Genomic DNA, 24,476 nt, shown 5'->3' on the forward strand with positions numbered 1-24,476 from the left:
TCATTTTAAAAACATAAACAAATGATAATGTTTAGAGGACGCAGTTGGAACCATAAAATTTTCACGTTATTTCTAGTCGGTGGTCTCCATGACGGTCTTTGCGTAGGGCTTTACTCGTCGGCAGTCTCCATGGAGCTCTATATTCGGCCATTCTGCTCGTGGTTGCGGCCAAGCTCTCGGTCCATCAACCCGGCCCTTCGGCCCATCCGGAGTGCCCCAAAATTTTCCATCCGCTTAGCCTGCTTCGCTGCAAAAGAAAATTGATGTCTCGATATGTCTCTGGTCTATGATTTAATCAACAAATCGCTTGGCTTCACCCCTTTCACTTCCTGGCGAATCGCGTTCTTCATCCCGAGCGTTCTGCAAATCGCCATGGGCATTGTTGTGCTTACCTTGGGCCAAGATTTGTCAGATGGTAACTTCCCTGGCATGTATCACACAGTTGGAGAGTCGAAGCGGTGGCTCTTCGAATTGTGGACACTTCAAGTGTCACTCTTTTGCCACTGCTGCCAGCCGACCCGACAGCCGTCCTGGGCACTTCACAATCGGCGCCCTTACTGTTTCAACCGTTAATATTCAGCCCTCTCCGACATTGCTGCCCGACTTGCGCGGTGTCAACTATTTTCCGCCACAACGGTCGGTTTGCGCTTCCCACCGCCCCAGCCATCGATATGGCTCTCAGACGTTCGCGCTTCTCACCGCCCCAGCCATCGATATGGCACTCAGGGGGCTCAGTACATCCAGGAGGGTCGATATAGACTGCGACAAATAAATTCTATGCTGTCGGGTCAATATAAATTCTAAATTCTATGCTATCGGGTCAATATAAATTCTAAATTCTATGCTATCGGGTCAATATAGATGGCAACAAATAAATCTTATGCTATCAAACTTTGATATAGATAACGACAAATAAATCATATGCTATCAAGGTCGATATAAACAACAACAAATAAATCCCTATCCAACAAATAAATCCCTATAGCATCCCTATGCTATATGGCTGTATTGAACAGCGGCTGTATATACAAAATCAAACAGTGGGCGCCCATAGCGTAATATTTATTTGTTGCCGATATAGACACGCCTATCGGCGAACTAAATGATTCACCTTTTCTCATGTTGATCCAGGAGGCTCAAGTCAATGTCAGTACATTCAGCCTTCCGGGAGGGTCGAACTAGGTCAATGATTCACGTTTCATGAGGGTCAAGTCAATGTCAGTACATCCAGAAGGGTCGAACTAGGTCAATGATTCACGTTTCATGAGGGTCAAGTCAATGTCAGTACATCCATAAGGGTCCATATAGACACGCCTATCGGCGAACTAAGTCAATGATTCACCTTTTTTAATCAAAATAAAAGGTGTGGCCAGTCAATAATTTGTTTAATTTTTAGATGAGAATAATGTGATATTTTAATCCAGATAAAAATGTGCCAGGTCAATAGTTGGATTCATGTATTGTAATTAATATCTGCCATTAATCATGGTGTTGTTTTTGGACGAGAACAAAGTGATATTTTAATCAAGATAAAAATGTGCCTAGCCAATAATTAGCTTAATATATTGTAATTAATATCTGCTATCAAATTAGGATGTTGTCGACGAAGGCAAAGTCCAAATATATTTTTTTAACGGGCAATTTTTGAATTACAAAATCTTAAGGTTGTAGTGTTTTAATGACTAATTTAACAATAAAAATTATTTAAATTACCATTTTAATAATAAAAATAGATTCACTATATTAAAAAACGTAGACCACTCCAAATTCCACAAGTTAAATTACTACATATTATTTAACATTGATAACAGTTACGTTTCGGGTAAACAAAACAGTTCCTGTCGTGACCAGAAACCATCTTTACCGCCCACCGATTGCTCTTTTCGCTTCCTCTCTTACCGCGAAAGCTCGATTGTTGCTTTATTGCTAGTGGCGATATGCAATTTGCTGCTACAACAGGTTGTCATACAATTATACACCCGGAAAAGCATGGCGGTCCAGTGATAACACTAACTAAAGCTGAAATTTAGAGAGTTATATTGTTGGTGTACATGTACTTAGACTAGCTGTGTTGGTGTACATGCACCTAGATTAGCTCCAGTGAACTTATTGATTGCATGTGGGACATGTACACATTAACATAAGATAAAGCACACTTAGTTTTAGTTATTGCATGTATAACTAAGCTTAACTTAGTTGCTTTTATGTATTTATTCTAAAACTAATATTGTAGAATCAATTATTCATTCCTTCCTTCTCTTGCAAGCTTGTTTATTGTTTTGCAGATCTAGATCTGTGTATCTCAAAAATCTTACATGGTATCAGAGCTTGGACCCAGGTTCGATCCCCCAAGTTGCGTTTGACGGGGGTGTTGGAAGAATCACCGCACCTCTATAGAATCCGTAATTTCCACCCTGGGGATCCTAGTTACTGGCTTGTAATGTTAGAGAATCATATATATATAAAGAGGGTGTTATATATACAAAATTTCTTAAACACTTTTAGCTCACAGAATTTCCTGGGAACGTCTGGAAAAAATACAAAACAAAAACCTACCAAGAGGCAGTAGAATAGAGCTGCAAAAGTTCGAAGACAATTAGAAACAAAGCCAAATTCTGTAAAAAATACAAAACAAAAACCTACCCAGAGGTAGTAGAATAGAGCTGCAAAAGTCCGAAAACAATTAGAAACAAAGCCAAATTCTGTAAAAAATACAAAACAGAAACCTACCAAGAGGCAGTAGAATAGAGCTGCAAAAGTCCGCAAACAGTTAGAAACAAAGCCAAAATCACCCAGAGGCAGTAGAATAGAGCTGCAAAAGTCCAAAAACAATTAGAAACAATGCCAAAATCACCTACTAAGGAAGTAGACATATAGAGAGAAGCACCTTCACACAAAGGCAAAGGACCCCTGAATGATTACTGCACATTGATCATAACATGCGTATCAATCCTAGCCATTCTCCGTGGAGATCCCCTTTTTTTTTTGGCTAACAGGTCGGCCTCAGAGTTCTGCTCTCTAAAGATATGGCAGAAATAAATCAATTGGAAAGCCTAAAGGTATGGCAAAAAGAAAGTGATGAGAAAGTCTTCCTAAAAAGAGATGGCACACAGAGGATGCACTGTCTTAATCCAATCAATAGTGACGATAGAGTCCCCTTTCATCAGGAACAGGGTCCCTTTCATCAGTTACTCGTCCACTGCAAACCACAATGCACATTTGAGAATGTCTCACAGTACAAGGCTTATGCCCAAGTGTTTGGCACCCAGGCCAACACATCAGAAAAAAATGGAAGGAAAGTTGTGGACAAAGGAAATCAAAGCACTACAATTGCACTTCCCTCCAACGGCAGCACATTCTACAGTTTCACATAAGGATGATGTGTGATTTGGAGTAGAGTTGATTTCCAATTTAAAGTAAAATATATACAATGTCTATATATATATATATTTTTGTTAGTTTTAGTTAAAAGTATTATAAAACATCAATAATCTCTCTTTTAACTTACTTTGTTGTTAATATTACAATCCAATTTATTTCACTTTCACTCTTAGTCATAAATAAAATATTTGGATCTACAAGTGAACTAACATAATTTTATATTAAGAAAAAACTTTATACTTTCAAAATCTATAATTCTTATACTTTTTAAAATATTCCAATACAAGACCTTAATTGAATATACATTTCAAAAAGTTTTACTATTATATTTTTTGGTTTTTTTCAAATTATATTTTTTGATCAAGTAAAAAATTGTTGAAATAATACGTTTAAATTATCTCATTTACACAATCGAAGTGTTCTAGAGATTTTCAAGTCATTAAATCCGTTATACATTTAAAAATAGAATTTAAATAGTAGAAAAATTACACAAAATTACACATGATCAAATTTATAAAAGCTCAAATTATTTTTCTAATTTTACACTTTAAAAAATTTGCATATCAAAAAATTTGATCTCAAAACACTTACTAAATCATAATCATACTTGAAAAACTAGATCATATTTAAATAATAAATATAACAACCCTTACTAAATCGTACTTGAAAAACTAGATCATATTTAAATAACAAATATATAGTATATTGAAACCCTCAATATATGTACTTACACTATGAAATACATATATCTAAAATATATTGGTTATACATACATTTCACGATCAGTGTACAATGTACAATTATCTTAAAAGTGTGAGGGTTAGTCCTTCATCCGGTATTTATGTACTGTGGGATGGTTTTGAGCAACTATATAAGGCAATGACATGTTCAATGAGGTGGACAATGCTTACAATGAACAGGTCTATGTAGTTGTTGAAACTTGGATAAGTTCTCGATGGTCATTAACTGAGAATTGACCGTATGGTCTCTGGAGCTCTAATAACGTGGTTACACTTAGAAATTGAGTCATAAAAACATGAAGACCAACAATTTCGTCAAGGTTTGAACAGCGTCCCCCTGTTACGCTGACTTCTTCTCAATAATGGGAGTCAATTCACACCGCTTGTGACTAATATGGGCAGGCGGCCCATTGAAAGACTCCACAATGCGGGTGCTGTAGCAACAGTATATATAGTCATTGAATAGAGAAGAGAGTCTGTAACTCTTCCGGATTTCATTAAGAAGAAACGTCCCAATACCAATTTGGGCATTTCACTTATTCGTTTATTCTACATATATCAAGGAAAGAGTTTTGGAACGCTGGCAAACATGAAGGTATGCGGCTACCCTTTTCTCTGTTCAAGTGGAATCAATGTTTTTGAGATTCTGTATGTTGTGAATTATGAAACCTGCTTTCTTATAACGATGGACGGTGTGTTGTATATGCAGAAAATCGTGCTGAAATTGGCAATTGAGGACGAGAAAAGCAAGAGAAGGGCTATGAGGGCAATTGCAGGAATGGAAGGTAAATATCAGTAAATATTTTACATTCCAACTTCTCATTAACATGAATTGGGCTTTTCTTTTGCGTAGTGACATGATATTTGACCGCAGAGGTTGAGTTTGTTTTTTGGGGAAAAAAACGCTTCTGTATTATATATATAAATCAGGTAGTACAATTGGCATAGTTTTTTAGTCTAGGGCTGCAAAATTAACAAAAAGAATACTCTTTATCTTTCTTTCCTTACAATAGGTTTGCCATACCTTTTATTTTCTAGAGTTCTGTAATCTAGGATCTGTTGCCATAGCCCATTACTTAAAAAAAAAGTTCCCTTTACAATAATATTTGATTTTTGCATTTTCAGATAATAACCAGCATTCTTTTATTTATCTCCTTGAAAAGTTTATGCTCCTCGCATTGGTCATGGTTCCTTGCTAGAATACTGAAAAGAAAAACTTTCCAGACACCTTATTTATTCCTCTTTTGGATGATAGATCAGCAATCCAGTTCTGCTTCCTATATATGTGATCCAAATAGATGTGGCGGTGTGTACTTACCAGCGTTTTATAAACTTCATCAAGTTTCTTAATATAAGAGGATTGAAATTGTTATATCCTTTGATCCAGTCTATGATTCTTTTAGCATCACTATATATCTGTATGTGCTCCAATTCATTCTATTTTGTTGCGATCAGCACTCTCCATAGTGTAATAATGTCTAATTTGTGCCTTGACCCCTTCCCACCAAAAATGATAGCATTAACCCGGCTCTATAACTATGTATACTCAGCAGCAACAATTCCTCCTACAGCTTTGCACCATCGAATAAACCCACATAATATTTTTGCCAAATATCTCTTTTGATGATAATTCTGTGTTTACTACCAATTTTTGTTGATCCGAAATATACCCCAATTTTAATAACATCCTCCCTTACTGCAGGGGTTGAGTCTGTGTCCGTTGACATGAAGGAGAATAAGATAACTGTGACTGGGGAAGCGGATCCTGTGCATCTCGCAATGAAACTCAGGAAATTCGGATTCACGGAGCTGCTGAGTGTTGGCCCCGCGATAGAGGAGAAAAAGGCAGAAGGTGAGAAAAAAGAAGAGAAGAAGGCGGCGACTCCAACAGTTGTGTATGCGAATCATGGCAGCTACGTGCCGTATCCATATAAGGTTGTTACAGACGAGTATAATCCAAATACATGTACTATCTGTTAAAGTATTTTTCAGAACCTGTTCCCTTATACAAGAGAAGCTATGTTCTCTGTGCTTACAACGGGGTATATATGCATATTCATTCTCACAAGGTCTGGTGGATATGCTTCCCAAGGTCAGGGTTTAGGGTTTCAAGGGGCAAATGTTGGCAACATGATTGTGAATATGAGAATATTTTTATTAAGGGTTTTTTTGGAAAAATCATTATTTGATGTTTTAACAGATAAATGTATAATGGATAATTTTGTTTATTCATTAAAATTATATTGATTAAAATTATTTTTTATTAAATTTTAAAAAAAATATATAAATAAATAATTATATAAAATATTTAAAAAATATTTTACAAATCATGTTAAATCCATATTTAAAATAACTCTTTGATATGTATTTCTTAGATAATACACTCCCTAATTTGTTTTAAACTTTAAATGATACATTCACTGACTTGATTTGAGAAGCCTAAATTTTATAGGGTGGGAACAAATTCACTTCGAGAGACAGGTTCCTCCATCCCTTTTCCATCTTATTTTGGCTTAGGAAAAGAAGTACTAAGTAGCAAACTCTATTTGATTAAGTAAATCACATTTGAAATTGGCTATAAAGACGGGTCCACCAAGAAACAAGGGGTTTTCCTATATTAGCTGAGGTTTTATTCTGAGTTAATTGTTTTCTTGCATATAATTTGGGAGGTCTCCTAACTATTTGACAACTCAGATAATGAATTTGTAATGTTTGAGAGAAATAACTCTGAGAGTGGGGGCTAAAAAAATCGCAGGGATAAATGTATTAAAATTATATTTTGAAACCATCTAAGAGTGCGAATTACTTACCCCATGGCAGGTGGAGAAAAGCGAGTACAAATTAATATATATATATATATATATAATTTATAAGGTGAACACTCCGTGGCGGCAAACATGCGTAGGAATATATAAATAAAATATAAAAATGCATGGAAAGCATTAATAAATAATAAATTTGGAAGTATCAATATATGGAAAAATGAAAATGAAAAATATGTGGAATAGTTGGAAAAGTAGAGATGAATAAATAGGATGACATTAGGATAATAGAGAAATATACTTTAAAATAGAAAAAGAAAAAATATAGAGTAAATAGCGGAATTGATAATACAAAAATAAAAATGATATTATGATATTATGTAATAGAGAAATAAATTATTAATAAATATGGAAAATCATATCATTAATAAATAAGGAAAATTGAATTTTACTATAATGATTGAATAGGCCAAGCCTTGGATGTATAGAATTCAAAGGCCTTATGACATTTTCTTCTTATGCAAAGAGCTAGTCATAAGCTCCTTCAAAGGCTTAAAGAAAGATATCGCCTTTCCCCTTTTTTTCCATGTAAGGAGTTGGTAGGCTCCTTCACTAATTAGACAAAGAGTGGGACTTAGGCTCTTTCAAAGGTTTTATGACACATGCCATCTTCTGCCCTCTACTCCCCATGCCACCTTCTTCCCTCTCCTCCCCATGTAGAGAGTTGGTCTGACAATTGCATTGAGGCTCCCTCAATGATTATGGACTCCAAGGTTAACTTCCTACATGTGCAACAACTCTATCTACTGATTGTTTTATAAATACACCCCTCCCTTTGTCATCTCATTGTCTTTGGCTTCTAATTCTCCTATCCATTCATGGATACTTTCTTTAGCAAAGAATGTCACCCTGCCATCTACCATACCAATGCGAATTTGGAAGCCATTAGGATGACTAGATCCTTTGACAAGGTTGTTTCTATAACGTCTCAGAAGCAAGTATTCTAAGAAAATGTTTGTTCGTTGAATGCATCAACACATATATTGGGCAAAGACCTGTAAACTCTATTTTAATACCCATCGTTCTTAAAAATCATAGGCTAATCACTTGTAGAAGGAAGTTTTCTACAAATATTCAGTAGTTGGTTTGTAAGTCAGAAGAAACAAGTAATTTGATACTTAATATAATAGTAATATGATACATGGCACACTACAATTTTGATTACAATATCATGAAAACATATGATAGTAACCCTAGGTGATGAAGTCTTGCACCATTCACTCACATTGCATAAAAGTCAAAATTGCATCAAGAGTTAATAAATTTCATCCGCACAAACGGAATTTAGAAAGCACAAGTCACATCTTCACTTTCTTTGCATGATAGCGAGGAAAAATAAACTTAAGGAGGAGATGAAAAGTTATAGATTCAACTAATATGTAGTGTAATCGTGTAAACAATAATCTAGCATATGGACTTAGATAGTGCAAAGTTTTAATACAAAACATATTGCTTCATTGTATCAGAATCCTTGATGATTAGCATGTGCAGAAAATCCTATAGATTCACAAGCTCGTGCAATGTACTAAAGCACATGGCAAGAATCTACTTCTACTTTCAACCAGCATAAGCTAATAGATCGATGAAAACAATATGAATAAGATGAAGATAAATCAATGGAACATAACACAACATATATTTGGGGAAAGCCACTACTCAAAAGGCTGCCATTTGTATTGCATCTATGAGAAATATGAGTGAAGATACAAAGCTTGTTCTCACCAGAACAATTCTACACAAGTATGCTCAACTCTCTCAACTCACAAGATAGCTCAAGCCAAATCCTTAGCTTATTCAACAACTCTCCAAGCCGCTAATCTCTTGCATAATTCCTAGGATGAATAACCAATATCTAAAGGGAATTCATGCTTCCAAAACTACGTAATCTAAACATAGGATCAATCTCTAATGCATACATGATATTTACACTCTAATAAATAATACAATTGATAGTATATTGTCCCTCCACTCTAGTCTGAATTGGGTATTTCTCAGAATTGACATGCATGAGTTTTCGATGAAGGAATCTTCGGTTAACTAGAGTCACACTTATGGATGGACTAGTGCACCAACTAACTATTAACTCTTTATTAGTTCCACAAACAATTTGGATCTAATTTGACTAAACTTAACTAAGTAAACCGAGTGGCCTAATTTCCAACTCGATTTAAACTCATACTGGACCCCTAAAACTTAGGGAGAACATATACATGACTACAGAAAGGCTTCCAACTCAAAATTCCTAAGCTAATTAAGTTAATTAAACTCAATTAACTATTTAAAAGTTGCTATAAGAATAGAATTCAATTTTAATTCTCAGTTTAATTCAAGGACAAATTAACACTGGAATTTCTTGTTGCCATTTCTCAACACTCCCTCTCAACAATAAAGGGATTATCAAATACCCTAATCCTATCTCTGTAGAACTCGAATTTACATCTTGACAATGCCTTTGTAAAATTGTGAGCATTCTCCTTCGTGGGAATGTACTCTAACAACATAATCTACCTCAATACAAAATCTCTGAGATGATGACATAAGATATCAATATGTTTGGACAGATCATGGAAACTAGATTTTCAGAGAGCTTGATACAACTTTGATTATCACAGTAAATCATAGTTGGATCCATTTGTTGGCCAAACAAATCAACCAATATCTTTCTCATCCTCACATGCTTCCTGAATCATAGACATGTACTCTACCTCTTTCGAACTAAGTGCAACCGATATTTGTTTTCTTCTGTACCAAGAAACTACCGCTAACCCAATACTAAAATATACCTCTTGATGTGCTTTTTCAGTCGGATGGACTCTCTCCCAAATCTGCATCAGTGAAGCCTTGAAGCTTCACTCCCTTTGTTCATTTATACCATAATCCATACTAAGAATCGCCCCTGAGGTATCTGAACACATGCTTTTCTGCCTTCCAATACAACTTTCTAGGCCTAACCATTGCTTGACTAAGGTGGTTAACTACATAACACATATCAGGTCGTGTTTTGACCAAGTAGATGAGTGAACCCACAAGTTTCCTATAAACAATAGCTTTCGCTACTTCCCCTAAAGTAGCATCCTCCTTCCTCTAGTTGCCTGCTAGAGGAGTCTCCATGGGTTTGTTGCTCTCCATGCGGAATTTCCTCAGTATCTCGTTGGCATACTTTTGGTAAGACACAATCAACTCCCTATCTCCCTGCCATACCTCCATTCTAAGAAAGTAATCCATGAGCCCCATGTCCTTCACATGAAACTCTCTTGCAAGGTCCTCCTTGCAAGACACTATCATATGATCATCACCTGCCAGTATGAAATCATCAACATAAAGTACAATGATCAACACCTTACCTTCCACCACTATGTGGTATTGGTTCGCATCTGCTTCACTTTTTGTGGAGCCCAACCTATCGAAGTAGCTATCTATCATAGTGTACCAAGCACGAGGTGCTTGCTTCAACCCATACAAATCTCTCTTGATCTGGCACACATGTGACTCATGGTCAAAGGTCTCAAAACCTTCAGGCTGCTCTATGTACACCTCTTACTCAATCATGCCATTGAGGAAGGTTGTCTTCACATCCATGTGATGTATCTTCCAACCCATCTATGCTGATAGTGCTAATATAGATGAGATCGATGAGTACCTTGCAAAAGGAGAAAATGTATCATCATAGTCAATCCCCTCTACCTGTGAAAAGCCATGGGCCACAAATCTAGCATTATGCTTCTCCACGCTACCATCTGCAACTAGCTTTACCTTGTAAAGAGAATGGGAGCTCACCATTAACTTGTCATCCGATCTTAGGACCACATCCTAAACACTGTTAAGAACTATGGAGTCATACTTCTCCATCATGGAATCAACCCAAACTGATTGTTGCACTACTTCCTTAAAGAAAGATGGCTATATCACAACACATTCGCCCATAAGAGCCATGTATCCAGTGTACCTCTCATGTGAGCTCCATTTCCTACGCTGAGAAGTGGGTGCTCCCACATTCTCCCATGCATCATGCAACAATCTGTCTGCCTCTCTGGTGCACTTTCTTCCCTCTCTGGTGCACATTCTTCCCTCTCTGGAAGACTCTTCCTAAGTGGATGTCTCCACTCCCGGATCCTCTACTTGTCGCTGCTCCACATCAATCTAGGGTTCCTCAACCTTAGGAGCTAAAATATCCTCATCCACATGTAGCTTAAGCTCCCTCTCAAGGTAAACTCGCATGGCCTTCTCCTAATCGAATATGACATCCCTGAGAACCACTGTCATCCTGTTGGTCAACAAGTGCACCTAATATTGTGTACTTGACAAATATCCCCAACTATGTTGTAGGCTCAAGCTTCTTCCGTGCATATTTGGTCACATGGAAATATACCGATGACCCAAAAATCCTGAAATGACCAACATCTGGCCTCTTATTGGAATAATACTCTTCTGGTGTCTTTGTCTCAAGTATTCGATGTGGGCTATGGTTCTGAACATAAACCATTGTGTTGCATGCCTCAACCCACAAGTGTAGTGGTAGGTCGTGATCATGTTTCATTGCCCTTGTTACCCCTACTATGCTATGTTGTTCCTCTCGACCACAACATTCTAATTGTTAGAAAATTATATATTACAGAGCAATGGAACACATAAAATATATTACAGGAATATAAACATAGAAAACACATAAAAAAATAGAGATAGATATACGTGGTTCACCCAATTTGGGCTATGTCCATAGAGAAATAGCCAGTCCTTCCCTTTATATTATCCATCAAAACGAATAGATACAACCTACAATAGATCCGTTGTAATTCTCTCTTCAATATCACATAATCTCCTCTCTCTTTCTCGCTCAAGATACAGATATACATAGACGCAACACAATTCCCTCATATATAGCGAGGGGTTTCCTTCTAGGAAAAAACCCTAAATTAAACATAACTTCTGCCGTCCGATCTCCGCCTAATGAACGACCGAGATTGACTACGAAATTACAACATTTTACAAGGAAATTTAGCATCTATTTTTAGCTTCGGGGGAGCTGCCCCCAATCCCCCGTCGACGGGGGGGGGGGGCTCCAAATAATAATCATCACCCCCTCTGGACCCCCCTGGCAGTGTACATTTTATGAGCAACATTGTTGCCAAATTACAAACTAGGGCCAATGTGGCGATACCTCTAGATAAATAAGATAATCAGGCTCCACACCCAACAATCTCCCACTTGGAGACTAATTATATCAACTCCACCACCGATTCATTTTCTAGACAATGACTCCATTTTGGACCTAGTTGTTTTTCATCTTCTTCATCATAGTTGAAGACCAATTGAAACTGAGCAGAATCTCAGTTTCTCTCTGGTTACAACTTTTGTTAACATATCTGCAGGATTTTGGCTAGTGTGTATCTTTTCCACCTTAAACTATCCATCTTCCAACACTGACCGTATGAAATGGTACTTGAGCTGTATATGTTTAGCCTTGGAATGAAATGCAGAGTTATCTGCAAGATATATGACACTCTGGCTATCACTGTATAACTTGCCCAACTCCTTCTTCTTACCCAATTCATCCAGAAACCTTTGTAACCAAATCATTTCTTTACTAGACTCTGTAGCAGCAACATACTTTGCTTCCATTGTTAAGAGTGGAACAACACTTTGCAGTTTTGAAACCCAACTGACAGTTGTTCCACCTACAGTAAACACATACCTTGTTTCTCTCCTCCTATTATCTCTATCACCTGCCATATTTGCATCAAGATATCCCTGTAGAGCAATGTTCGAACCACAAAAGCATAATGCTTTATTTGTGGTACCTCTCAAATACCTAAGAATCCACTTCACTGCCATCCAATGTTCTTTTCCTAGATTGTTCATGTACCTACTTACAACTCCCACTACATGTGTAATATCAGACCTTGTGTAGACCATTGCATACATTAAGCTTCCAACCGCTGATGCATATGGAACTTTAGGCATATAAGCCATTTCTTCCTGAGTCTTGGGACACACCTCCTTACTTAGTTTGAAATGGATAGCCAAAAGGTATACTAACCGGTTTTGCATTCTGCATATTAAATCTTTATAACACCTTTTATATGTACTCGCTCTGAGACAATGCTACTTTTCGATTCTTCCTATCTCTAGTCATTCTCATACCAAGGATTTGTTTTGCAGCACCCAAATCCTTCATTGCAAATGAGTTTATAAATTTTCTTTTGAACACATTTATTTCCTAAATGTTAGAACCTGCAACAAGCAAGTCATCTACATACAATAAAAATATAATATAGCTGCCATCATTTTGCCTTTTGAGATAAACACAATGATCAGTGTGACTTATAGTATAACCTTGTTTAGACATAAACCTGTCAAATTTTAGATACCACTGCCTTGGAGCTTGTTTTAAACCATACAAGATCTTCTTCAACTTGCACACTAGTTTCTCCTTCCCTTTTACCTCATATCCTTGTGGCTACTGCATATATATCTCTTCCTCCAAATCCCCATGGAGAAAGGTTTTCTTTTCATCTAACTGCTCAAGATGCAAATATTTCGCTGCTGCTAGAGTTAAAATAGTTCTTATTGAAGTCATTTTAAAAACAGGAGAAAATATCTCATCAAAGTCTATACCCTTTTTCAGGAGAAAATATCTCATCAAAGTCTATACCCTTTTTCTGTGCAAACCTCTTCACCACACGTCTAGCTTTGTACCTTTTCCTGCCTCCATCTTCTTCCTTCAACTTGTAAACCCATTTATTTTGCAATGTGTTTTCACTTGCAAGCAACCTGACTAAGTCCCAATTCTGGTTATGTGCTAAGGAGTCCATACTTCTTTCATTGCTTACTCCCACTTCTTCTTGGTTTCTACCTGCACTGCGTCTTCATAACATTCTTGTTCACTAGAATCAGTCAACAATACATAATATAATGAAGGAGAGTATCGTTCCAGAGGTCTACTTATCTTGGTAGATCTTCTAACACCACTTTCAGGTGTTTGAGGTGCTTGTTGTTGTTGTTATGACTGTTGATTATTATGATTTTCAGGCACCTTCACTTTTTATGTGATCTCATCAAGCACTGTGTATTCTCTGTTTTCTTTTTCCTGTTACTTTTCCTGCATCTGATCCTTATACAAAACCTTTTCATTGAATATGACATCTATGCTTCTAATTTTTTTGTGTTTTTCATAATCATAAAAGCGATAACCAAAATTATTAACACTATATCTAATAAAGGTGCATTTCTTTGATTTTTCCCCAAGCTTTGTTCTATTTTTTTTATTAATGTGGACAAAGGCTTCACAACCAAGAGTCTTTAAAAATGAGTAGTTTACCTTTTTACCTGTCCATGCCTCCTATGGAATACCGCCATCCAAGGAACTTAAGGGCCCTATGTTTATTAGATAAACAATAGTATCTACAACATCTACCCGAAATTGTAAAGGCAATCCTGCATGAAATCTCATGCACCTTGCATGCTCCATGATTGTCCTATTCATCCTTTTTGACACACCATTTTCTTGTGGTGTTCCTGGAACTGTCTTCTCTCTACAAATTCCATTCTTTAAAAAATACCTATTAAACTTTTTGTTGCAATACTCACCTCCATTGTCTGATCTGAGAGACTTCAACCTTTTTCCTGTCTCATTTTCAACCAAATCTTCCCATTTCTTGAAAGTATCAAATACATTAGATTTATTTCGAATACAACAAATCCAGGTTTTTCTGGTTGCATCATCAATAAAAGTAACATAATAACGAGAGTTACCAAGAGATGATACATGAGTAGGTCTCCATACATCTGTATGCAAAAGCTCTATTTTTTCGCTCTTCTTTTCTTTCCCAACTCTGAGGAATCTGAATCTCTTCTGTTTTCCATAAACACAATTCTCACAGAATTTTAAATCATCATGCTTCAAACCTGGAAACAAATTTCTTGAGTGAAAAATCAACATTCCCTTCTCACTCATGTGCCCAAGCTTATGATGCCAGAATGTCGTATCTTCTCTTGTAGAGGTTAAAGAATTAACAAAATTAGAAATACCATTGCACAAATACAATGTATCAACCTTTTCTCCTTTTTCTATTACCAGGGTTCATTTAGTGACCTTCCAGGTTTTATTTGTAAAAGTAGTTACACAACCTTCACCTCCCAACTGCCTTGTTGAAATCAGATTTTTCTTCAGATCTAGAACATGCCTTATCTCCTTCAATAGCCATTGATTCTTGTTTTGCTATTTTACGAAAACTATACCCATTCCAATGATTTTATAGGGTTTATCATCACCCAATGGAACCTGTCCAAAATCTCTTTGAACATAATCATGAAAATATTTCCTATCAAGTGTGGCATGGAATGAGGCCCCTGAATTTGCCACCCAGGCATCAATAATATTTTCTAATAAAATAATCAAAGCATCTTGCAACACATCACCTGTCACATTCGCTTCATGGTTGTTTTTTTGTTGTGAATCTCCTTATTTTCCCTTCTAAGACTTGCAGTCTTTCTTCACGTGTCCTTTCTTCCCAAATTTCCAGCACACTATCCCCGATCTAGACTTGGATCTGCCTTTCCTTGACTTACTACGATATCCTAGGCTCTTTCCTCTTTCCATTTTTCTTCCCCTAGCCTCTGCAGTCAAAGCATTACATGATGTCTCACCAGATCTTTTCCATCACATTTCCTCACTAAGGGTTTCACCGACAACATCATCAAACTTTAAAGTACTAGATCTAGAGACATAGTTACTAATGGCCACAACTAAACCATTCCAACTTTTTGGCAATGAGCATAGAAATAACATAGCCCTAACTTTATTATCAAAAGTTACCCCTATAGAAATTAACTAACTGGTAACTGTATTAAATTCATTTAAATGATCAGCAATAGATACACCTTCTAACATCTTCATATTAAATAAATACTTCATAAGAAATACCTTATTTGAGGCTGATATTTTTCATATAGTTTGGCCAATGCCAAAATTAAACTCTCTGTTGTTGTTTCCTTTGAAATACTAAATGTTACTGATGTTGCTCGGAACAACTGTATTGTTCCAAGTGTATTTCTATTGAGAATATCCCATTCTATGTTTGTCATACTCATCTGCTTCTTTGTCTTTTCGCTCAATGGTAGGTACAAATATTTCTGATATAGATAATCTTCCATCTACATCTTCCACCACTGGTATTTTTGGCAATTAAATTTTTGGATGCTAAACTTACCATCTTCTGCCATTGCTCCCACTCGAACGAGGAACCCTTCTCTCCCGCGAGTTTATCAACCAAATAGACCTTTGGCGCTGATACCAGTTGCTAGAAAATTATATATTATAGAGCAATGGAACACATACATATTGCAGAAATATAAACACAGAAAACACATAAAAAAAGAGAGACACAGATATACGTGATTCACCAAATTTGGGCTATGTACACAAAGAAACAACCAGTCCTTTCTTTTATATTATCCAGCAAAATGAAGAGATACAACCTACAGCATATCAGTTGTAATTCCATCTTTTCTCTCACACAATCTCCTATCTCTTTCTCACTCAGAATACAACTGTACAGAGATGCAATACAATTCCCTCATATATGGCAAGGGGTTGCCTTCTAGGGAAAAAAAACCCTAAATTAAACATAAATTCTACTATCAGATCTCCACCTAATGAACGACCCAGATTGACTACGAAATTACAACATTTTACAATGCGATTTTACATCTATTTTTAGCTTCGGGGACGTTGCCCCCGATCCCCCGCCAGGGGGGTGGGGGCTCCAAGTAATCTTCGTTGCCACCCCTAGACCCCCCTGGCGGCATACATTATATGGGCGGTGTTGTTGCCACATTACAAACTGGGGTCCATTGTTGCAATACCTCAAAATAAAGAAGATAATCAGGCTCCACACCCAACACTAATGAGGGTTATGGGGTGCTGTCAACTTCCGTTTAATACCTTCTACTACACAAAAGTTTTTAAATGTGTTTGAGACATACTCGCCACCATTATCACTCCATAGGTATTTAACCTTCTTGCCTGAATCTTTCTCCACCAATGCTTTAAACTCACAAACATTTTGAAATTTTGATCCTTTTTATGCATGAAAAATATCCGACATTTACGAGAATAGTCACAACAAATATAACATAATACCTATGTTTGGCCATGGATGCTATTGAGAATGACCCACACACATCTGAATGGACTCGTTCTAGAATATTCTATGCTCCACTATCTCTTTTGTGAAAGTAAGACATGGTATATTTTCCCAAAGTACACCCCTTGCATGTATCAACTTGCTCGAGCGTACCTTTGGGAAGACTGGTAGAGATCTTCTTTAATATCTTTAAAGCCCCATGATTCTAGTGGCCCAATCATCTGTGCCACAACTCGCCAACATCTTGGCTCTGCACCCTTTCTGATTTTGTGCTCAAAGTAGTACATTCCTCTACATCCAACTTATAGAGACTCTTCACCTGAATCCCTATCTTCTTTACTTGACTCGTGGCTATGTGTCGAACGCATGCCTTTCCTTTCGAGAAGATCACATCATAGCCTCTATCCTCAAGCATGGCAATGGATACCAAGTTCTTATTTAGCTTATATACATACATAAAATTCTTCAAGGTGAGTGGAGCCCCATGCTCCCTCTGAAAAGTAATCATGCCCAGTCTAGTAACATTATACTTCCCGTCATCACCCATCTCGATATGCATCTAGAGATCTTTCTCCTCTAGGTCACTGAATAACTCTTTTTAACCAGTGATGTGGAATGAATCTCCACTGTCTAAATACCATACACTTCCCATCATTGATGACACATTCAATGAGGGAAAAGTCCAATTCAAATTGAGAGGACAAAGCCTCACCCACCACTCCTCCTAAGGACTTCTTCTTAGACTTCTTGAGTGGAAAATTTGTAGCAAAATGGCCTAGCTCATGACAATGAAAGCACTTAACTTTTGTCATGTATTTCTTTTAACCTCCATGACAAGAATCCAATTTTTAATGGGAAGATTTCCCTTTCCCCTTCTTCGCCTTAATTGCTAAGGCACAATTCTCTTCATCATCAGTCTTTGATGAAGAGCCATCCCTGGTTTTCATCCTTATCTCCTCCTACATCAAATCTGACCACAGTCGTTCCTAATCTGACATCTTCTCCTAATCGTTGACAAAGTCGTGATAACTATGCCACCTCTTTGGGAGTCCTAGAAGAGTAAAACTCACCATATCATCCTCAGTAACTGTGATTCTAACACTTCCAAGTTCATCATGACACTAAGTGAACTTGGTCAAGTATTTTGGAATCGTCTTTCCTTTCTGCATTTTGTTTTTTCGAAGTTTGTCCTTCAATGCCAATTTCCTTTGGTCATTGTTGTTCTAATAGAAGTTTGTCAATGTTTTACACATAGCATATGGAGTTTCCTTACCATGGATAATCGAGACAGTGTGGTCCCAAACTCCCTCAAGGATTATTTGCCTCACCTTTGCCACACACTTCTTCCATTCGACCAAAGTCTGTGCATTTGATGCTATTGGCTTAGGAATTTCTTAATCAACGAATTCCTTCAAGCCATTATCCTCTAGAAAAACCTCCATTTTGTCCCTCCAGGCTATAAAATTTGAGCTGCCTTCCAACGCATACTCGAGCCAAAAACCATAGAATGCCATCTGTCAATCCTAAAGTATGTATTGAAAATTCGAATTTCACCTGTAATCCAAAACTCAAAACTTCGAAATCTCCTATAGTATACTGTTCTTAGCTCCAACACCATGTAGAAAATCTTGTAGATTCACAAGCTCATGCAATGTACTAAAGCACATGACAAGAATCTACTTCTACTTTCAACCAATGGAAGCCAATATATCGATGAAAATTGTTGGCATTATGATATAGGTGTTGTCCTTTATGGAAACTCACATATATGATGAATGATGGTAGTTCACAGTGCAACAGGTTAACAACAAAGGATTACAGATCAGACTCCAAATATTGAAGAAAGAGAATGGTTTAAGAAGTATATGTTGGTTCACTTTGTCCAAGTAGCATATACACACTGTTTCACAGAACAAAAGGAGCGTATACATATGCACACACTTTCATAGAAGGAAAATCACATATGGGATGGAAAATTAAGGATAATGAATACCATGTGTTCCTACCATGATATTGATCCATGGTAATTGGCGCAACAAAGAATATTGATACCATTAAATAATACCAGTAGCATAACTATGGTTTTGGTCCGAGGTATTGAAAAAGGATCTAAGTATATAAGGAGGAGAAGATCAAAGGGCCAAGTGTTCAAGTGAACGGGTTTTTCATGAATAATTCTATATGAAGTATGTTTTATGTTGTAAGGGCTATGGTAATGATATGATCTGAAATATCACATGCACCTTTGGATACAATGTTGGATTAAGATCATGAAACCTGAAATGACTTATCACTGTATGATCTGATAATTGATGGGCTAGATCTGAATGCTAATGCATTTTTTATTCTGTAAATGTTATGATTTGGGTATGACTGAAGTCTAGAATAGATGTGAAGTTTCAAGTTAGTATTTGTAGATCTATACGCTGGTTCGCCTTGGTGGAGGAGTGCATATATGCTTGTTTGTAACTTTGAAGTAGCGTATACATTATGAAATATGATATTTGAAGTTGCAGTTGGTTCTAGTTGTTTATGTAGAGTTCTGGGTTCTGCTCTGTGTTTTGGTGACAGTGTTCTGAATGTTCAGATTTATTGATTGTGATTTGCTTCATTGTTGATGGGTTTTGAGTGATTGTTTGTATTGCGGTGGTGATTGATTTTGAGCTTCAATGTTGCTGATGGGTCCAATATGAAAATTGGATGAAACGTGGCCTTCATATTGTGTTTTTGTGTACCAGGAGTATTCAGTTTGAAATTCTATGAAATGTGATCCCTGGAGGAAGAGAGAAGGTCGTAGCCTTCTGTAGGCCAGCGCCTACGTACTGGTAGACATATCGTCTAGTGCAAGAGCCAAGGGGTTGGAGCTCCCTTCCAATAGCAGTTGGAGAATGAGTGAAGGTTGGAGCCTTCTGTAGGTCGATGCCTGCATACTAGTAAACATATTGGCTAGTACAAGAGGTAGGGGGTTGTAGCTCTCTTCCAGTAGAAGCTGGAGAATGAGAGAAGGTTGTAGCCTTCTGCAAGTGGGTGCCTACATACTGGTATGAGTCTGCACGAGTACAAGATTGTAAACAGGTTTTTCTTATATTAAAAGAAAATAGAGATGACAACAGCAGGTGGTTTTTCTCCAGCATTGGGTTTCCACCTTAAATCTTGGTGTTCATGTGTGTTTCTTATCTGTGATGGTTTATTCTATTATTACTGCACATGATTATTGTTGAAATGGTCAATAAAGTATTGATGCAGTGATTAAAGATCAACATATGATGAATTAACAAAATCATAACTTAACTGGATATACGTTGGTTGCCTTAAGAACAATTATTTGCACATGCGAGTTCCCTTCACTGAAGTAGCGTATATAAATGTGATTATGAAATGAAAATTTTATTGATTTGATAATATTGATTCACACCCCCCCCCCCTCTCATTATTATTCCCAACAATTGGTATCCGAGCAGGTCCTTTAGAAGAAACTTGATCGATTAAAAGAAGATCTCTCAAGATGAGCAATCAGAAAGGAATTGGATCTATGAGACCACCAATCTTCAACGAAGATAAATTAGTATATTGGAAGACAAGAACTAGAGCTTATCTTCAGTCACTTGGAGCTAAGGTTTGGAATATTGTGGAAAGAGGATACCAATATCTAGCAGCAGTCCCCACAGATCCAATAGAAAGGAAATCATATGAAATCAATGCTCTATTGTGAAGTCTATCAGAATCAGAATTTGTTAAAATCATGCAGTTCAACACAGCCAAGGATATATGGGAAAGAATCATTCAAAGCTATGAAGGAGACTCCCAGGTAAAACGTACTAAACTCCAAACTCTCATAATCCAATATGAAACTATCAATATGCATAGTGATGAAAGTATTGCTAATTATTTCTTATGAGTAGATGAGATTGAGAAATTTGGGTGAAGAAATAAAGGAGGCTACTATAGTTGAGAAATTTTTGAGATCTTTGTCTTCTAAATTTGAGTCAAAAGTATCTACCATTGAAGAAAAGAAAGATTTATAATCTATTACTATTGTTTAACTTCATGGAATTTTAACTGCCTTTGAAATGAGGAAATAATGTTCATCAGAAATTAGAGAAGTCATTTTCAAAGCTTCTGTAAAAGGAAAGGAAAAGGAATATCTCAAAGAATTAGGATACATATCAGAAGAAGATGAGGTAAACTTTGTGAAGAAACTTCAGCAGGGTTCCGGAAGGTTCAGAGGTAAGCTTCCCTTCAAATGTTTTTCTTGTGGAAGAGTTGCTCATTATGCTGCTAAATGTCCTCATGACAAAGGGAATATTTCTGCAGAAGGTAATATAAGAAGTTATTATACTCATGAAGATAGTGATGGCTTGTCTAATAGTGATGAAGATGATCAAGATTTTAGACTTCTTATGGCATATGAAAATGATACCTTAGAAGAAGAATATTTTCGTAAAGAAATCACTCAACTCAAAATATGTTTGGCAGAAAAGGATACAATCATAGACACAGTGACACATCGACTCACTGAAAAGAACGAGCACACTGAAAAAATAGAGTGTGGAGTAGTAAGTCTAAGAAAAGAACTTGAGAAGACAAAAACTCTGAATCATAGATTTGCTAAAGGATCGGAAACATTAGATGAAATCATCAAAGTTCAACATTCTCCTCTTATAAAGACTGGTCTTGGTTTTCATGCAACTATTGAAGGTGAATCTAGCTCACAATATGAGGCAAGGAACTCTAATGCAAAATCTAAAATGCTCAACAAGGAGATAAGAGGTCAACCCCATCAACAACCAAGGAAAGAAAGACTTCAAAGAAAATAATTTAATCCTAACTATGGAAGTGATAATCGGTTCTTTCCTCTGATGAATAATGTTGAATGTTTTATATGTCATAATTTTGGAGATGTTCCAGCTAGATGCAAAAGTAGAATGGTTCAAGCTAATAACCGTCACACAAAAATATCATCGGTTTCCAGGTACTTTAAGGGATATTATTTTTCTTACAATATTTATGGTCACAAAGCTATTGATTGCAATAGAAGGAATCTGAAACATATAAGATGTTATGCTTGTAACAAGTTTGGGCATATAGCAAAAGAATGCAGGAGAAAAACTCGGCCGACATACCAGAAGGAGAAAACATCATCACACTTCAAGGTACGAAAGAAGAAGGAAGTGATGTCAGAAAGATGTGGCATAGCTCAATATACAAACATAACAGACTCAAGGGGAGATGAAAATGTGAAACTTCAGTATTCCAATTCTCATACATAGTTATTATGAAGGAAAGTCATTTATATACATCAGTTAGAAGTTGCACAGTCTCGTATATATTGTTTTGATGAAGAAGCAGTGGGACAAACTCAGGAAAAGGGGTTTGATATGGTTATGTCAATTACCAATTATATTTTCTGTTATGATTGATGATGATTACCATTTGCTAATAATATATAAAGTTCTTCTAGCCCTCATAACTGGTTAATAACTTGATGAATACCTGGTTGATGATGATGCCTTGATGATTCTTACTAACAAATGAAATGATCAAATCTAACAATGAACAGTTGGCATATGTTCATGGGGAGCATATGCTTCTAATAATGCATTATTGGTAGTATATTAGAAGACCTTGGTACATGATGATACTTATATTTCTTGATCCACGTAGTTGTTTTGATTCAGATGACTCTTTTGATTATGGACATATATAGGCTGTTGATCTTGATGCTGTTGACAAATGCTTATGGTGCAAATCATATATGGTGTATGATAGTTGGTGATGACTATCATGGTCTTGTTTAGATCATTGGTCCTTGTTATAAATGTTATGTATAACATTTAATGTAAAGGTCATGTAAATACCTATGATGTAATTTGTAACCCCACTATGCATGGGAAGGATGATGTAATAATTGAAAATTTCCAGTCATGTATGAACATTTGGTATATCCCCACTTGGTTGGGTGTTTTATGTATGTATGAGTCGTTGGTGATAAGCAAGTCATACTCATAGAGTTGAGTTATTGAGTCATGTTATTCTCTACAAACTCGACATGCGCTAAAGGGGAGCATGGAAAACATAGTGCATCTCGAAGGGGGAGAATATCTCGGTCCGCCCTTTTCCCTTGATGTCAAATGGGGAGAGTATCTTGGTGTTATTTGATATATCTAACAGGTTCTAATACTTTACGTAATAAACACCAATATGGTTTCCATCAAGTCCAAAGAGGGAGATTGTTGGCATTACAAAGGATTACAGATCAGACTCCAGAGATTGAAGAAAGAGAATGGTTTAAGAAGTATATGCCAGTTCACATTGTCCAAGTAGCATATACACGCGGTTTCATAGAACAAAAGGAGCGTATATGTATGCATGCACTTTCACAGAAGGAAAAGCATGTATGGAATGGAAAATTAAGGATAATGAATATGAGGGGTTCCTACCATGGTATTAATCCATGGTAATGAGCATAACAAAGAATATTGATACCATCAAAGAATACCAACAATAAAACTATGGTTTTGGTTTGAGGTATTGACAAAGGATCTAAGTATATAATGAGGAGAAGATCAAAGGGCCAATTGTGCAAGTGAATGGGTTTTTCATGAATACTTCTATCTGAAGTATGTTTTATGTTGTAAGGGATATGGTAATGATATGATCTAAAATATCATGTGCACCTTTGGATACGATGTTGGATTAGGATCATGAAACCTTAAATGACTTATCATTGCATGATCTGAATGCTAATGCATGTTTTATTCTGTAAATGTTATGATCTGGGTATGACTGAAGTCTGGAATAGCTATGAAGTTTTAAGTTAGTATTCGCATATCTATACACTAGTTCGCCTTGGTGAAGGTGTGTATAGACATTGGTTCGAAACTTCAAAGTAGCGTATACATTATGAAATATGATGTTTGAAGTTCCAGTTGGTTCTATTTGTTGATACAGAGTTTTTTTTTCTACTTTGTGCGATGGTAACAATGTTATGAATGTTTAGATTGATTGATTGCGATTTTCTTTAGTGTTGATGGGTTTTCAATGATTGGTTGTATTGCAGTGGTGATTGATTTTGAGATTTAATGTTGTTGATGGGTCCAATATGAAAATTAGATGAAATGTGGCCTTCATATTGTGTTCTTGTGTACCAGGAGTACCGAGTCTGAAAATTTACGAAACATGGTCCCTGGAGGAAGAAAGAAGGTCGTAGCCTTCTATAGGCCAGCGCCTACGTACTGGTAAACATTTCGGCTAGTATAAGAGCCAAGGGGTTGGAGCTCCCTTCTAGTAGCAGCTGGAAAACAAGTGAAGGTTGGAGCCTTTTGTAGGCCGGTGCCTATGTACTAGTAAACATATCGATTAGTACAAGAGCTAGGGGGTTGTAGCTC

General features: G+C 36.6%; 1 protein-coding gene across 1 annotated transcript; it reads left to right on the plus strand.

Moving 5' to 3' along the window:
* The first annotated feature begins 4,619 nt into the window (after positions 1–4,619).
* Positions 4,620–6,271, plus strand: LOC149177281 (heavy metal-associated isoprenylated plant protein 39-like). Its single transcript, XM_089423363.1, has 3 exons — positions 4,620–4,716; positions 4,831–4,906; positions 5,824–6,271. Exons 1-3 carry the CDS (start codon positions 4,711–4,713, stop codon positions 6,099–6,101), a joined length of 360 nt encoding a protein of 119 aa, XP_089279489.1. The 5' UTR covers positions 4,620–4,710; the 3' UTR covers positions 6,102–6,271.
* The last annotated feature ends 18,205 nt before the right edge of the window (positions 6,272–24,476 follow it).

This window comes from Pinus tabuliformis, chromosome 4_1, assembly GCF_031772625.1.
Source record: "Pinus tabuliformis cultivar Carrire ecotype Pingquan chromosome 4_1, CPIR1, whole genome shotgun sequence".
In the NCBI taxonomy this organism is placed as follows: Eukaryota; Viridiplantae; Streptophyta; class Pinopsida; order Pinales; family Pinaceae; genus Pinus; species Pinus tabuliformis.

Excerpts from the sequence above, each read along its gene's own strand:
- LOC149177281 (XM_089423363.1), top strand. Across the intron at positions 4,907-5,823 it reads GGCAATTGCAGGAATGGAAG|GGGTTGAGTCTGTGTCCGTT; the intron begins GTAAATATCAGT and ends CCCTTACTGCAG.